At 43.4% G+C, this 16,822-nt stretch overlaps 1 protein-coding gene across 8 annotated transcripts in view; it reads right to left on the bottom strand.

The window, feature by feature from the left end:
* Positions 1-11,316: 11,316 nt before the first annotated feature.
* fbrsl1 (fibrosin-like 1) overlaps positions 11,317-16,822 on the bottom strand; it is a 360,629-nt gene continuing 355,123 nt past the window's right edge. For 5 of the 8 annotated variants that reach the window (XM_032577744.1, XM_032577746.1, XM_032577747.1 and 2 more), the window contains 4 exons: positions 16,692-16,775; positions 15,636-15,719; positions 14,531-14,783; positions 11,317-13,808 (listed from right to left, as the gene is read on the bottom strand). In XM_032577744.1, coding sequence (XP_032433635.1) covers positions 12,515-13,808; positions 14,531-14,783; positions 15,636-15,719; positions 16,692-16,775 — 1,715 coding nt within the window. In that variant the 3' untranslated portion in view covers positions 11,317-12,514. The remainder of the gene's footprint in view (positions 13,809-14,530; positions 14,784-15,635; positions 15,720-16,691; positions 16,776-16,822) is intronic. The other 3 variants (XM_032577745.1, XM_032577749.1, XM_032577751.1) reach the window with 3 other exon arrangements.

Raw genomic sequence — 16,822 nt, 5'->3', positions numbered from 1 at the left:
AAGCCTCAAATTAAAACCAGTTAGTGAGACAGTTAGTCTGTGAATAAATAGAGCTCCTCCTCCTTCTCCCAGTGCTAACTGGGAACAACCAAGAGGATGATCAGCTACACAATAACATAGCCTATTGTGAATGCTCAGGCTAATTAGCATAGCCACCGATGACGGCGGATAAATGGTTTTCCTGGAACTGCAAGTTGTTTCTCCGCCATTAGCACTTTGGGCAGCGAGTACATGAGGTTGATTGACGGCGCTAAGACCCTCCTCCTGACTCTGATTGGTTGTTTTTGTCTGTTTTTGCACTTCTTCAGGCGGCAAAAGAGGCTCAGGAAGGAGATGGAGGAGTTTGATCTTTTCACGGATTACCTGTCTCATAACAAAATGTCAGGACATTTTCAACAAATATGTAATTTTTTTTTTTTTTCAATAAAAGTTATATACTGCAGCTTTACACAGTATGGTTCTTTTGAAACTCTGATTACTTTGTAATCTTTTCCATATTGACAGATGTAGATGACTTTGTTTTTCCTTTGTGATTAAATGTCTTTAGATCAGGAAAGCCAGACTGTTTCTATTTCAAGTGATTTCATGATGTTCAGGCAGAAGTATGTTTCTAAAGAAATTGAACTCAGAATGTTACCTAATGGTTAAAATTGTTACGTCATCATTTAAAAAGTCACCATTTGAAATCTTACTCAGCTCACCTTTGTCTTAAATAATTTTTTTAAGATACCAAAACTCACACCCAAGCACCGTAAACTTGTGCAAGTGCATTTTATTGCAAGTCGTAACGGCAGTACTCGGAAAACTCGCAGTCTTCTCATGAGGTGCTCGGGATGAAAAGTTAAAGAATGACGAACCTACGCAGAAAAACGTGTGGCACACATTTCCGGTTACTGGTAAAGGATCAGCTCCGTGCATGGATCAAAGGTGGTTTGTGGCAGCAGGTTGGTCCGGTGCCCTGACTTCATCACCAGCAGCTCTGCAGCAGTCTGATCTGGACTCCAGCGGGGCAGGGAAGCCGTACCTCCAGCAGCCCTGCCAAAAGCGCCCGTTTGTCAGAGAAGCGTTGAGATCACAGGCCGGATGAATCTCCCTCATCCCCCAGACTGTCAAGCGCGGCGTGTGTATATCAGAGACAAAAGAGCCAAAGGAGACCAGAAACCAGCAATTCTGTTAGGAGACAGTCCACTTCTCAAAGCCCCACACCCACACACAAGTGTGTCCTTTGAAAAGAGGCCTATTAGCCTGGGTGAGCGAGATTACAAGCAAATAAAATTACGCTCATTGTGATATTTGATTTCATAATACCCCCGGAATTGTAATTACAGCGCAGTCGCACGTTTCATTTAAAAACCATTCGTCGACAACAAAGAATCAGAAATGGCAACGAGCGGGTTGCGCATCCGTCGAGCGAGCACGCGTTATCAGCCACGTCTCACCCAGAAGTAACAATAACGAGAGAAAAACAGGGGGAGACAATAAGAGCGTAATCAGGTGAGAGAGTGGGATTTAATGATATGGAACAGTAGAGCTTTATTTTTCATCTGTCACTCTTTCGGTGTAAACCGTCCGGAGAGGGTACGTCGAAAAGAAGAATCCCCCTGCAACGTCGAAACCAGCTTTTTGTTATTTCTTTACTTGTAGGTTTGGTTCTCACGAAGCAGCACAAGGGTAAAAGCTACAGCACATCTGCACGCAGGGTTGCACCGGAGGTACAACAGTCTATTGCGATTGGGAATGTGGGCATATGCTTGTCTGGCTAAAACCAACAAGCAGAGGAGGGGGGTGAATGGGGGAAGAGATAAGAGACATTCTTGAATGGCACAGAAACGAGACAGGAGAAAGAGCCAGCATGATAGCGGAGCTTGTTGTTCTGATGTGTTAAATAGCTGGCCTTCAACACCCCAATCAATCGCCGAGTGAGCCACTGTGTAGCCAAGGGGCTGCGTGAGATAGCCAGATGGTTTCAGCCAATGGAGCTTCGCCTCCATTCTTTTTCACGAACACACGGACCCGGACACACACACATTGGACAAGATCTATCAAGTATGGGAACCTGGGATTTTTTTTTTTCCTACACTGATAGGTTCGAGTATGTGTATCTTAGATAAGGACTTTGTGGTAATCTGTAGCTGAGTAACACCAAGTCATCTGCAAAATATTCAGCAGCACGGTTAACTCTGAATGGTACGCTTTTTGGCACATAGCTTTATCTGATGAAAAGCGACGTCGCACAGTCTTGATTGAGCGACTTGGGTGAGAGTTTCCGCCGTACGAGACTGCACACGGGAATGCGAGAAAGTCGTACCTGTGGGAGAAGACAGGCATGTCGTACAGGGGTCCAGGACCTCCGGAGGCCTACCGCTGACTAATCTGAAAACAATCCGCTCTACAAGCCCCACTGCAAGTGGAAGAACAAGCCTCTTGAACAAGCTGTGACATTAACGAACACAGCAAGATAAGATAATGCGTGTTATCTGGGAGATAAGAGGCTTTTCAAAGTGTGTTTGCTGCCAGACAAATTTCCAAAGAAGCATGGGAGGTGAGGGCTGGGATGGTGAGAAGGCCTGTTGGAGCGGATGTAACGAAGAATATGATACAAACCTTATAATAGCTTCCTTGTCATTCTTTTAAAGAAGCTTTTTGATCACATAAATACAAAAGTATCGAGTCCCCACTGCATATAGCTACATGTAATAAAAGTAGAAATACAGGGGGAAATCAGCTTTTGTCTGGAATTGGACAACTTTCAGCTCTGGTTAGTGGTCCGTTGGATACTCAACAGACAGATGGCTTCCTGATTTTATGGTTCAGGATAAGACGATAGGTATATAACAGGTAGGTATATGTTCCATATAACACAGCAGAAGTGTAACAGGTAAACCTTTTATGGATGCAAACTCGACTAAAAACCCACCTGTTTAGGATTGTATTTGAACGTAATCAATTACAAATTTATTGATGGAACCTGACTTAATGTTTTGTTTTGGTTGTTGATTCTATCTTGCATTGTGTTTCTGTGTTTGATATGATGTAAAGCACTTTGAAATGCCTTGCTGCTGAAATGTGCTATACAAATAAAATTTGATTTGATTTTTATAAGCCGGAAGTTTGAATTGATAACAATGGTCTTTGGTCGGGATGCTATTATTTAAGGAATATATTTCAGTATTTTCAGAACTATAGGAGACCATTAAAATGGAAACTTTATTTTCTATTGCGGTTTGAGACATATCTTTTTCAAGGCTGCGAGAAGGTGAGAGAGAGCAAGACTTTCTGCAGATAACAAGTAGACTGACAAGGGAAACATGTTGAATTTGGAAGTTTACAGCTACTTGGAAAATATAAAAGCAAGGCAAGGTAATCTACATTTTCTACAATATATGGACAGAGAGAGTTGTTTTTGTAATGCTCACCATTACAAAAACTAGCTAGTTATGTTAGCTGGTTGCTAACATGACACACCAAAGACACAAAAAATGTGAAGTCTGTGAATAAAATGACTCTCATACACCCTATGCTGTAACTGTTCTTATATAATATAATATAATATAATATTATATAATATAATATTATATAATATAATATAAAATGGGACACACAATCCTCTTGTACCACTTGAGAAAGACTTTAAAGACAACGAGAACACGTTTTATTTTCATAAAACAATGGAAGATTATTACTTTTGGGATGTTTTCTGCTTTTACTGCATATTACAAATGAACATGGCTACAACCGCTTAATGTCCATCCTGAGGAGAGTTATTCTCTCTAGCAGCGGAAAGTGTCCAAGGCACTTCTCCTGAGGCTGTCCAGACTTTTCATCTGCTCCACATCACCACTGAACACACAATGTCCACGATGTGGTTAGTTAGTCACACTTCAAACAAAAAAATGGGCAGCTGCTCCACACACCACCATTTTGATCAATTACCTGGCCTGTCAGACTCCATCTGAGTTTGAAAGTCTGCAGAAAGAGGAACTAAAGGTGATGTGTTTAGACAGACTGTGCAAAGCACTATTGGCTAACGTGTGACTTTAATATGTTTTGGGTTGGGATTTTTTTTTAACATTGAAGTCTGTAAGATGAAGTTAGACTCCTAAAATTATAAATGCAGTACTTAGGGTTTTTTTTTTCAATCCTCTGGGCTGTTTTGAATCACATTCCTGACAACTGCTAAATATTAGTAGCAAGCAAAGCTTCCTGTGTAATAAAATCTCTAACTTACTTCTAATTATTACGCTCTATTTATATTTTACAAACACCGCAGAATATTTTCAGTAGGGGCATCAAACAGCTTATTATGGAAAGAAAGTGTGTTTTATTTTTGAATGTGCTGGTAATTTGTTTGGTATGAATTCCATAATTTCCAATTGCACAGGCAACGTTGACTCACGGACGCCAGAAACTAGGTGTGCCAATGTCAAACTGAGCAAAAGCTTGTGCCACCAGAAGGCATCGGCTACAACAGAATTTCTAATTTTGTGGTTTGGGAAAACTTCCGTCTTTCCCAGGTGCCAACGGCTCTGAGGCGATTCCAGCGATGAGCCAGGAATGCTCTGCTGAGCGAGTCAAGGTGGAGGAGGGGGAAAAAAAAAAGAAAAAGAAAACTAAAACGGTCACGGCGAGACGCATATTCAAATAAACTTCACTCTTGGCCTGCGCACACAAGCCATGTTGTCACCAGCTGGCAGCGCTTCTCACCGCCCCTTCAAATGCTGAGCCACTTTTGATTAACGTCTCTTCGGTTAATCATGTGCGTTGGCTGTGCCAAATTGGACAAGATGCATATGGCTTACATTTCCCTCAGAATCTCTCTAATTTTAAAACAAGACCAAAGCGTTGGGAGTCTCATTTTACCCAACATACCCATTCCTTAAGTCTGCTTTTGTCTGGTGTCCATACATGGAACGGGGAGGGTGGCGGGGGTAGGCACGCTGCCATCCTGAGAGTCCTTGAATGAAAAGCGTGTCACTGCCAGATGCACCCAGCTGCATAAATGTTCTTTTTTTTTTTCGGCTTGTGTACACAATACGGCCAGTGTGAGAGATTGCGAGGCTCTGGGAAAGGCTGGAAAAATCCTGAAAATTGAATCGAAGTGGAAAATCTACTTTTCAACTGGACCTGCTCTTTTTCCATCTGCTTTTTCTGCTTCCGCCGGTCTCGTTTGCTTTCCGAGGTTCCTCTGAGTGACTCTTGCTCCTGCCGAAGGGTTCAAGTGTGTAGTGTGTCCCACTTCTCCAGTGTGGTCTTGCACCCTTGATTCAGATTCGCCTAAAGCCCGCATCCAAGTGGACTTCGGCGAAGTGTATCACCCACAATTCAATTCATTGCTGCATGTGACGTTCTCAATTAAAAGGCAGAAATGTGGCAATGTTGGAGAAAAAAAAATCAGTTTTCAAATGTAAAGTGTTGAAATGCTTTTTGTTTCACTCTACTGTACGAATATCAATGATATTGAATTTGGCTGTGTTCAACAGGTCACAACAAAACACATTGGAACAACCAAAACATATCTCACGAAATGACTTTGGGACGCAGATATGCGTATGCTGGACATTTAAAATCACTTGCTAGTTATGGTTATATAATACGTTTTAGAAGTACGAATGGCAAAACTACGAAATAGAGTTTTAAAAAATTACGAGAGCAATGTCATAATATTATGAGATTAAACAAGTACGCAAATAAAGTAATAGTTTATGACTTTATTTTGGTAATATTCTGACTTTATTCTCGTAATATTACGACTTAATTCTCTAAAACTTTATTCTTGTAATTGATTACTTTTTTCTCACACAAGTTTATTCTCCCAATATTATGACTTTATTTTCATAATTGTACGACTTTGTTCTCGTAAATTTATACTGTTATTTTTTTTATTAGTACGGCCCCTAATACTCATTCCCGCCATTTTGGATGTCGCAGTTTCGACTCAGAGGCGCAAGTCGATGACGTCACCCGTACCGTTCCAATTTTACTAGCTCTCTTCTCCCCTGCGCGTAGTGGTTAGCTCGACCCATATTTGGAGGCCTTGAGTCCTCGACGCGGCCGTCGCGGGTTCGACTCCCGGACCCGACGATATTTGCCGCATGTCTTCCCCCCTCTCCTTCCCCGTTTCCTGTCAGCCCACTATCATATAAGGGACGCTAGAGCCCACAAAAAAGACTCCCTGGAGGGGTAAAAAAAAAAAAAAAAAGCTCTCTTCTCCCGGCATAGCTTTAGAGGCGGCGCTGCGAGGCAGCTGGAATATTTGTCATAGGTCCAGAGGTGCAAAGACATTAGACAGCACTTTGTCACCCGGGGAAGGAATTCACACCATTTCGTCGTGTCCCAGTCAGCTCCTTAACCAATGAGTGGCCTGGCTTCTGTCAGCTGCAGCTCAGTTGACACCGAGGGCTAAAAAAAGATGAAGGATGTGCGCTGCTAGCCTTTTTAGGCGGTCAAAACAACACGCACTCTCACAAAGAAAGAACTGTGACAGCGAGCCCTCCTCGACGCAGTGCTCTCTCACCAAATTCACTCCGTTCAGATGTAGTTTCGTGGCGCAGAATGCCTGTCGACTCGTCAGGGTTTGCTGGCCCCCACAGACAGACAGACAAGGCTTGAACACCGAGAAGAGCCGCCGCCACCTCCCAAATCACCAGGCCCCAGCAAAAAGGAGCCCGGCAATCCAAATGCGGATCATGGCCGGGGCCTCCCGCCTCATTAGCAATTTCCATTTCAAAACAGCTTTCAAATGAGAACTAATGCATTAAGTCTCGCTGGGGGGAAAGAAGTCAAGGGAGCCACAGTACGGTGGCTCAGAAAGGCTTTCATACATGTTTTATCAGCCGGGGGAGGACAGAGAAAAGAAGCTTGGACCGAACCATTCATTTCTTGCCCATCCTATTAGCTTGGCACTGTGTTATTAGCTGCCATTGTGCTCCGTAAGAAGTCCCTCTGGCCTGTTCCACTGCTCGTTGAATCTGGGGTGCAGCTCTGTGCCAGGCGCTTTTTTTTTTTTTGGAGCTATTTGAGACCATGAAAATTCAATCCCAAACCCTCAGCATCGAGGTTTCTCCCAGATAAATGAAACAAAAAAGGATTACTGGAACAATAAGACAATGTCTTACCTCAAATGCCGCTGTATCCTATTAATTGGGATTATGAGCAAAATGTTAAAAAATTGTCCAAAAAGAGCGCTCTCTCCATCTCGCAAAGGCGCTGTAACAAGAAATCCTGTTATAGCGACAATCAACGTCAGTGACAAATGAGGAAATAAAAAAAGAAAAATATTATGTACAGTCCAGTCTTTAAAAAAACGCGTTCACACATGAGTAATGATTCTAAAAAGAAAGTGACAACTGCAGACTCTCTTATAATCCACCTTAGGTTGGATGTGTTAGGCGAGGTGTCAATTGTTTCCCATCTGATGATAGACTGTGTGCTGAAATAAATTGACCTTGCCAGACGATGAGTGAAATTGATGGAGCTTTTCATCTCTGGAGGGCTGCAGCGGTAAAAACAACTGAAACACAAGGCAGGCTGATCGAGTGTGTTTCTGTACACCAGAGCTCACCTGGTAAACACTTTGATACAAAAAAAAAAAAAAAATATATATATATATATATATATATATATATAGTATATATATATACACTGCCTGGCCAAAAAAAAAGTCGCCACCTGGATTTAACTAAGCAAATAGGTACAAGCCTCCTATTGGATAAGTACTGCATAAGCGATTATCTTTCAGCTGGCAACAAGTTATTTAACCCCAGCTGATGCAATGAGTAACTCCTCATTTCTTAAACAACCATGACTGTATTGACTATTTGTCCCAAAAACTTAATTCCAAAATTGAAAAAATTCAAATCTCAAAAGTGATCAAAGCAAAATGAAATAAACTCAAACAGTCAATACTGGGCATCATGGGTTCTGGTTTACGCAGTCCAAACAAAAGGTCAAACAGTCAAAATGCAGCTCTTTGTTTACTTTTATTCAGTTTTTTGGCTAAAACAAGTTACAGGCTTCGGATAAACCTACCCTAACTCCTGCACCTGTTCTCACTGATAAAACTGACTGACTGATGACAGACAGGTAAAAAACCATAAGACCACCCATATGCCTCAAGACTCATCTAAACTCTACGTATTTATACTGTGAAACACACCCACTTCCCAAACTGAAATCAATTAACTAATTAAGTGAATTACTAACCAAAAACTTATTTAGAAACAACAAAATAAACATTCTAATTATAAATCAACTACAAAACAAAAAAATAAACTAAATAATCTACATTCTAAACTTTAACTGAAAATAATGGAGAAATAGCTCCTACAATGGCAAAAGACACATCTTGTGGTCGTGGAAAAGACGTTAGTCTGTTTAAGAAGGGTCAAATCATTGGCATGCATCAAGCAGAGAAAACATCTAAGGAGATTGCAGAAACTACTAGAACTGGGTTAAGAACTGTCCAACGCATCATTAAAAACTGGAAGGATGGTGGGGAACCATCGTCTTCCAGGAAGAAATGTGGTCGGAAAAAAATCCTGAATGATCGTGATCGGCGAATACTTAAACGTTTGGTCAAATCAAATCGAAGAAAAACAACAGCAGAACTCAGGAGTATGTTTAATTGTGAACGCAAAAGCATTTCCACACGCACAATGCGAAGGGAACTCAAGAGGTTGGGATTGAACAGCTGTGTAGCCGTAAGAAAACCTCTAATCAGTAAGGCTAACCAGAAAAAAAGGCTTCAGTTTGCTAGGGAGCATAAAGATTGGACTCTGGAGGAATGGAAGAGGGTCATGTGGTCTGATGAGTCCAGATTTACCCTGTTCCAGAGTGATGGGCGCATCAGGGTAAGAAGAGAGGCAGGTGAAGTGATGCACCCATCATGCCTAGTGCCTACTGTACAAGCCTGTGGGGGCAGTGCTATGATCTGGGATTGCTGCAGTTGGTCAGGTCTAGGTTCAGCAACATTGTGTGCCCAAAGAATGAGGTCAGCTGACTACCTGAATATACTGAATGACCAGGTTATTCCATCAATGGATTTTGTCTTCCCAAATGGAACAGGCATATTCCAAGATGACAATGCCAGGATTCATCGGGCTCACATTGTGAAAGAGTGGTTCAGGGAGCATGAGACATCTTTTTCACACATGGATTGGCCACCACAGAGTCCAGACCTTAACCCCATTGAGAATCTTTGGGATGTGCTGGAGAAGGCTTTGCTCAGTGGTCAGACTCTCCCATCATCAATACAAGATCTTGGTGAAAGATTAATGCAACACTGGATGGAAATAAATCTTGTGACACTGCAGAAGCTTATTGAAACAATGCCACAGCGAATGCGGGCTGTAATCAAAGCTAAAGGCGGTCCAACAAAATATTAGAGAGTGTGGCCATTTTTTGGTGGTGACTTTTTTTTTTGGCCAGGCAGTGTATATAAATGAATCAGGGGCTCACAAAGTGTCCACACCCAATGAAATTGTTGACATTTTTTGCTACAATCATAAATTTCAGGGGATTTCAAAACCAGAGGTGAAAAAATGCTTATGTGAAGATGAAACAAAATGATTTATGGTTTTCCTTTTTATTTTTATGCACAAATAGAGTTCTAAAAAAGTGTGGCATGCATTTGTATTTTTTGATACCAGCTTGCCTGTTTTGCCAAATTTTAAAAAAATGAGTTTTCATAGCATGAAGAAACTAAATTATAAACCATATATCAGTTTTCTTACACTTTACGGCCACATTCAATAAATTAGAACATGAATCCCGTTGAGTTTTGTTTGTCAGATTAAAAGTACCGTTTGAAAACATCCTTTAAGCAGGTATTTTAATCAAGCCAACATTTCTGTTTTTAAAAACATCTCAAAATGCACCTTCTCAGAACAGCTTCTAAAGTACAAATAATGTCCTGCTTTATGCTTGTTGTGTGTTTTTATGTCCACTGCTATGTATTTTTAGTATTTTGTTTTTTGCGCTACGTTTGTAATTTTGCTTGATTCCCGTAAACTGTCGCCATTTTTAGAAAAGTGGCACATAAAAATTTACCATTACTATTAAACTGTTTTTATTTTTGGTGTTATACTTTAGTCTTATATTTAGTTTTTTAAATGACTGTAAGCAGAAAATCATCTAAGAGAAATAAAGGTGTTAAAACATCAGTATTAGTCTGATTAATCTTTATAATGTGTGCCACTTGGTGATGGAGTTACTGAAATAAATGCATATTTCAATAACATCCTAACTCAATGAATGAGTCTGTACAGCTGCATGCCGTGGCCGTAATATAACAAAGCATATGAATACTTTTGCTAAACACTGTCCTTGTTTTTTTGTCATCCTGGGTCGAAGACCACTCAGTGCTAATGCGAGGCTGGCCTCTGACAGATGCTACCCACATGAGGAATATGTGGTTCAATTACCAGGAGTCTAAATTGAAAGTGATAGTGATTTAAGCCTTCCCAATACACCGGCCACATTCTGGCAAACAGTCTTTTCAAGGAGCCATTTTAAAAAAAAAGAAAAAAAAACCCTGTTGGAGTGTGCGAGACACAGGAGCACAATTGATTTTCAATAACATCCCCTAATGACCTGGCCACGGTTTGATCCACGCTGTCATTACGGGGCTGCTACCATGGCACGGGATTGTGAGGTGCAGAGCGCCGTGCGGCGAGATGAGTATTCGAAGCATTATCAGGATGAATTGGCCGTCTCTAGACAGGCGGCGAGCGCAGCCGCTGCCCTGTCGATAACAGGACGGGGGCACCTCAGGACTCCCTCTGCAACCCATTCCGGAGAGACTTCCGGCCTCATTAGAAAAGCAGATGAGTGGCACGCACGAGGAAGGGAGAGCTTCTTCCCCGCCATCCGATAGCCTTCCTCCCAGGCGTTGCTCCCCGTAATGAGTCCAGACCGCAGGTCAATATGCCGCTGGGTTGCCAGTCGATACCGGTTACCTGCAACACAAACACTCAAAACCCGCTTTCATACAAAATCAATGTTCTATTAGTCCACCCTGTATTGCCTTGGCCCAATCCCATTGATTCCACCACGAAGAGCTCTGCAGCCCATGTATGACAGATTATGGTCAAATGATCTGATGGCCGGGGCTATACTTGGCTGCCCCAGCTCAGTTGACTTTATGATTTCGGAGTAATAGCTTGATATAAAATGAGAAAGCGCTGAATTGTGAAAAAACGGAGGCAGAAGCGTTATCGGCAAAGCCATCAATCTCATCTTGAAATACCACTCGGTAGCTTTAACCAGCAGACGGATTAGCTACTCGTTTTTACTGCGGGACGAAAGGTAGACCGGAAGTGTTTGACATTAGGTCCAAACTTTATTCCGTACATTTTAAACCATGAATGTTCATTTTTCTTTTTTTTTTCCACGCCTAAAACGCTACTGTTTTTGTATACAAGAGTCTAAGAAAAACAACTGCACAACACCACAAGGTTGACAGATAAAGTCCTTTTGATGTCCACCCAACAGTGTCCTTTTCTGTTTGGAGCTGGTCCAGTTTCTGACTTGGAAGTCTTTGAATAATCCAGATGATTTTCATTGGTACATATGAACATGTGCTAAATCCAAGTTTCTCTCAGCTTCTCCAGTATTGTCAGTTTGTTCCAGTAGATTTCGTTTTGTTAGGGTGTTGTGTGCTGCTTTGCATAGATTGCAAACGATCCATCTAGGCTTCCGTACAACACCCTCCCTTCGTGACTTCCATCGGTTGGCCGGCTGTTTGACACCAGGATTTTCAACAGGCAGGTGATTCCACGTTGTTTCGTTTAATTTCGTTTTTCTAGAAATGGTTAAAAAGACTAATAAATTTACAATGCAATCTTGCAGCAAAGAATATTAACAGATTATTTACATCAGTTTTCTTTACAGAGACTGAACAAACATTATATATATAATTATATATATATGTATATATATATATATATTTATCTGCATATCTCAAAGGCAAACCAAATAAACAAAATAAATTGATAATGTAGCAATGTACATTGTCATCATTGAGGATATCCAGGTACCATGAGGTTAAATTACTGATGGTTGAATCCAAAGTCAAGTCTTTACATTATCATAAAGGATATGTCTCACAATAGACTGGGATAAATATTGTAAAAGGCAAGACTAATGCACTAAGTACATAAAATTCATAGAAATCATATCTATACATGGAACAAAGATAGGAAATGTACAAACTTATTTAGGACCTTTCTTTTCGGCACAAAGCAGAAATAAGGTATTGGATTAATATATTAATAATTATCAAATATTTAAGTCGGAAATAAACATCCACACATTTGTGTCATCTTTACCGACATTATTGAACATCCAGTCCACTAAAAATAGCCATGGCATGTGCTTTATTAGCCTTACACACCTTTACTTTGTACAATCATACCCTTTCCCTTGGGGAGGTTCGCTCCTCTCTGGTGAAGGAGCAGTGCATCTTTGATCATGGTATTCCACAAAACAGAAGTGAGGCTTGTCGAGTTTCCAGAAACTACCGAGCCTCTACTTCTTTGGGGTTGCGAGACGGGGAATAGTCCCTCGGGTCCTGGGTGGTGGTGAGGGGGGTAGTCCTCCTGGGTGAGGCTGGCCGGGTACTGCCAGCTGGCACAAGAGGCGGGGGCGCGCTTAACGCGGCGGTAGGGGGCGTTCTGTTCAGAGGACCGTTGTGTCCTGTGGAGGGGCTAAGTCTTGGGTATGGCATGCCTCCTAAGTGTGGCATAAAGGGGGGCATGTGGGGTAGATGGCCCTCCATCGGCGACTGGTGTAGCTGATGGAGGCGGGCCCTGTCAAGCTCCTCCCTCAGGTGGAGGCGTTCTCGTTCCTCCGCCTGTTGTCGCATCCTCTCGTGCTCCCTGCGCACCTCCAAGAGGTGCTCGTGGTGAGAGTAGTCGTGAGCCTCCCGTTCGCGGTAGGCGCGCTCCTGCTCGTACACGCTGGGGTAGCGGTGTCCTTGCTCGGCCCTGAGCTGGAAGTCCATGCGCCGCTGCAGGTCCAGGCTGCGGTAGGCCTCTCGAAGTGGGTCCCAGGGGAAGGCGGTGTGTGGCACGCGCTCTCGTCCTGCCAGCGGGCTCACCCCCATGAAGGGAGCCATACGGGCTCTGTCCAGTACGTTGAGGCTGCCCATTTGAGGCATGGCACTCATGGATAGAGGAAGAGAGTGAGACATGGGGACACCGTGCAGGCCCGGTGTCGGGATGTCATTGCCACGGGGCGAGGGAAGATGAGGCTGCTGTGACAACGGTGGGTGGTGGTGGTGAGGGTTTCCTGGTTGGCTGACAGGAAGGATCTGTACTGCAGGTTGGGGTGCTGGCTCTGAACTCACCACCATGACCTCTTGCTCCTCCTTTCTCTCCTCCTTAATCTTCATGTCATTTTTCACTTTGTGAAGGAGCTCTGCAGACGGGGGCTCCTTTCTCTCTATGTCCTTGATCACAGACGGGAGCCCACCGGCTAGCTTCATGCTTTGCTCATTGATCATGGCCTTGGAGTAGGGCGAAGGCGTACGCTGCGTGGGTTTGATGGAGTCCTCTGAGGTCCGCCTCTCCAGCATCTCCTTCCCCGGCGAGCGGCTCTCCTTTACCTTTATGTCGGCTAGAGAGGACTCCCTCTGGCGCTCTAGCAGCTCTTTCTCCGCCTCCCGGACGCGGTCTACACTGCCGCTGTGATGCCGACCTGAATCGCTAGAGTTCTGACTGTTTGAGCGAATCAGGCTGCTGATCTGGTAGCTGACTGGTGCCGAGGCAGGAGAAGAGCGGTTAGAGTGGCGGTTGCGATCCACGGAGTCCCTGTAATGGTACAACGGAACAATTTGTCGAATCAGCACATTATATTAAGCAGATTCTTTTCAATCACATGATACTATTTTGCCTCCAAAGTAGTTTTCCGAAAGAAAAATCAATTTGTCATCTTCATCTTAATTACATTCTGCTTCTGAATTTCAGTCACCTCTACAATGTGCTAAGCCCTCGCTTAGAGAAACTCTCCCAATTTCTTTTTGTCAACTTTTTTCAGACATCTGCTTTTAGTTTGCTTTGTGATATAGCTTATCTACATATAGGAGGCAACTAGAAATCACTTTACATGGACACTACATAGGGTTAATAGTTGGAGTTTCACATTTTTCAAGATCCAGTTGCTCTTCCATTGTCTAGAAGGAAATGGTAAATGGCCTGTACTTGTATAGCGCTTTATCAAGTCCAGATATCCCTGAGGAACTTCACACTACATTCAGTCAATCACCCCTTCACACACACATTCACACTCTGATGGTGGCAAGCTACTGTGCAGCAGCCACAGCTGCACACACCGGCACCATCAGGCCCTCTGACCACCACCAGCAGGCAAGTGAAGTGTCTTGCGCAAGAACAAAATGATGAAGACGGACGAAGTGGGGATTGATCTGGTAACCCAAAACTTATAGTATTTTAGAGGGTTACACCAACATCTAATATTGATTTAAACAAGGTCCCAAGTGTATGAAAACAAAACCCATCCATCCTCTACCCACCTGTCCTTATCCTTCTCCTCTTTCCCGATGGACGAGTCTCTTTTCTCTCTGTCCCGTTCTCGCTCTTTGTCCCGCTCTCGGTCATGGCTGTTGGCGGAACTGCTTCGCTCAGCCTCTCCGGTTTTGGGCCACTGCGGTGGGGTGGGGAAAGATGGCGGTGTGCGTCGCAGCCTGTTCCAGGTGTCGTGGTGGGGGCTGCCAAAAGTGGGCAGTCCTCCTGGCCCCTCCTTGGAACCAAACACACTATTGGACCCTGATGGTGGAAAAAAGAAAGAAAGAAAGAAAGCAGACAGACATTGGACTCTCTAAGTTAATTGGGCACAAAACCTTCTTGAGGACACATAAGACGAGAAAGACTCGACAACAAAAGCTGCTTTTGTCTTTGTCTCTGGAGGTTCTCTCCCCGAAGCTGCTTGGAAGAGTTAGAGGTTAATGGCTCCCCACAACACAGGCTTTGCTTTGGGACTGAAGGGCTTCTCCCCCCACCCCAACACCCCCATGTCTCCCCCCTCTCCATTTTCTGCACCGGATGAACAGAGGAGACTCACTCGCCCTCTGGAGAAGAAAGCTGTGAAAAGCCAAGGGAGACCTTAGCATTCCACAGCATGTCTAGTCCAATCACATCCCATTTTCACAACAGGGTGAGTGATTTGGCACACAGAAACAGGAGGGATAATGAAAACGAGAGGAAAGCATAGAGGGAAGGATGCAGAGGGAGAAAAGAGAAAGCCCCTCCACGGAGATGCAAAAAGGGGGCTTGTCGAATAATTAATAGATGAATTGTCACCAAACAGCAAACCTAAGAGAGCCTGCTGGCAGCAGCAAAGTCAGGCTGTTGGAAACGTCACTGATGGATGAAGTGGAGGCAGGGAGGAGCCTTGCTTTGCTGTGTGTTGTACTGCTTTGTCGGGTCTCCCAGGGCCAGGGGTTTTTGGTTTGACACAGAAACTAGAGCTAAGTGTCTTTTTGCCTTCCCCTCCTCGCTCTCCCTGTTGCCTAACGCTTTCCTGCTCTGCTCTGCTCTGTGCTGTGCTTCTGGCCACAGGGGGCCCTGACTGAGAAGAGGGGAAGCCGGTGGAGGAGGAGAGAGCCGGGCAGCGCTTACCAAGCGAGGGGTTGCCTAATCCTCCGAAGGCACTGGTTGAAAGGTTGCCGAGGCCGCCAAAGGAACTGGAGCGACTGAAAGGATCTGCAAAATGCCAAACAGGGATTAGCAAGAGGGGGAGCCGGTTAGCAGTACTCACCCCAACACCAACCCGTTTTACTCAGCTTTTCTCTTACAAGCGAGTTTTGGTTTTTTTTGTCTGTTCTTTTTTTTGTTGTTTTTTCTTGTTAGCACTTCCATCCTAACTCCCTGCCTGGTAAATCGTATGGCAGCCAGGACGCAGGATTTACTGGCACTGACTGGAGCTGGATAGGGCAAGAGAGACAAATCTCCCTGATGTGGAAATTAGTTTGAATTTCTTGGAGCAATGTTGATGGTGGTCCGGTGCTGGACAGGGAAGCTGAGAGCTAATTAAACTGAAAATCTGGTGAATGATTGACTTCAGTGTAGCAGCCTGACAGGGAGTGAGGGGGGGAACGTATGAATAACATTTATCAGTCTATTTTAAATGAATAATTCATCAAAAAAAAGCTGAAATTATTAGAATGTTTCATTTAATTCTATTTATTTTCTTCAGATAAAAATTAATTCGATTTTCAGTTTACTGGATGAAATCAGTCGGTAACTCTAGGTCCAAATAAGCTCTCTGTAATTAAAAAAATGAAATAAATGGAATACAATAAATGTAAAATCCAATCTGTTTCCGTAAAAGACAAAATTTATGTTCCACAGAAAATAGTGTAACACAGTCTCTGTCTGGAGGCCATGTTTGTGTTTATGAGCCCAGACGGAGTTATACCAGATATATCCATGAGCTACGTGTCTCCTTAAAAAACATAGAGCTGCTCGTGGTCAACGGGATCGTTAAAAAACGAACCTGAGATCCAAACTTTGTTTATCTGCGATTTGAATGACACCCTGGTGGCTTTTTTTTTTTTTTTTTTTTTTTTACGCCATGTTCAAACATGAGTCAAAAAACGGGGAGAATGAGCAGAGAATGCATGGAGAGAAAGAGGAGATATATGGTTAAACGATTGTGAATATACGGTTACTTACACTTACCTGCCAAATGGCTCGGAGGCAGGAAGCCACTGGGGTGGGGGGCGGGGCCATACGGAGAGGGTGCTGGGTGTGCAGAGCCTATCAACACAGACGCACTCACATTATTCAGTAACATGGCAATTTTA

The sequence above is a fragment of the Xiphophorus hellerii genome, chromosome 12 (genome assembly GCF_003331165.1).
Source record: "Xiphophorus hellerii strain 12219 chromosome 12, Xiphophorus_hellerii-4.1, whole genome shotgun sequence".
Lineage (NCBI taxonomy): Eukaryota > Metazoa > Chordata > Actinopteri > Cyprinodontiformes > Poeciliidae > Xiphophorus > Xiphophorus hellerii.
The sequence above is the reverse complement of the archived record's forward strand: the minus strand, read 5'-3'. Positions and strand labels throughout refer to the sequence as shown.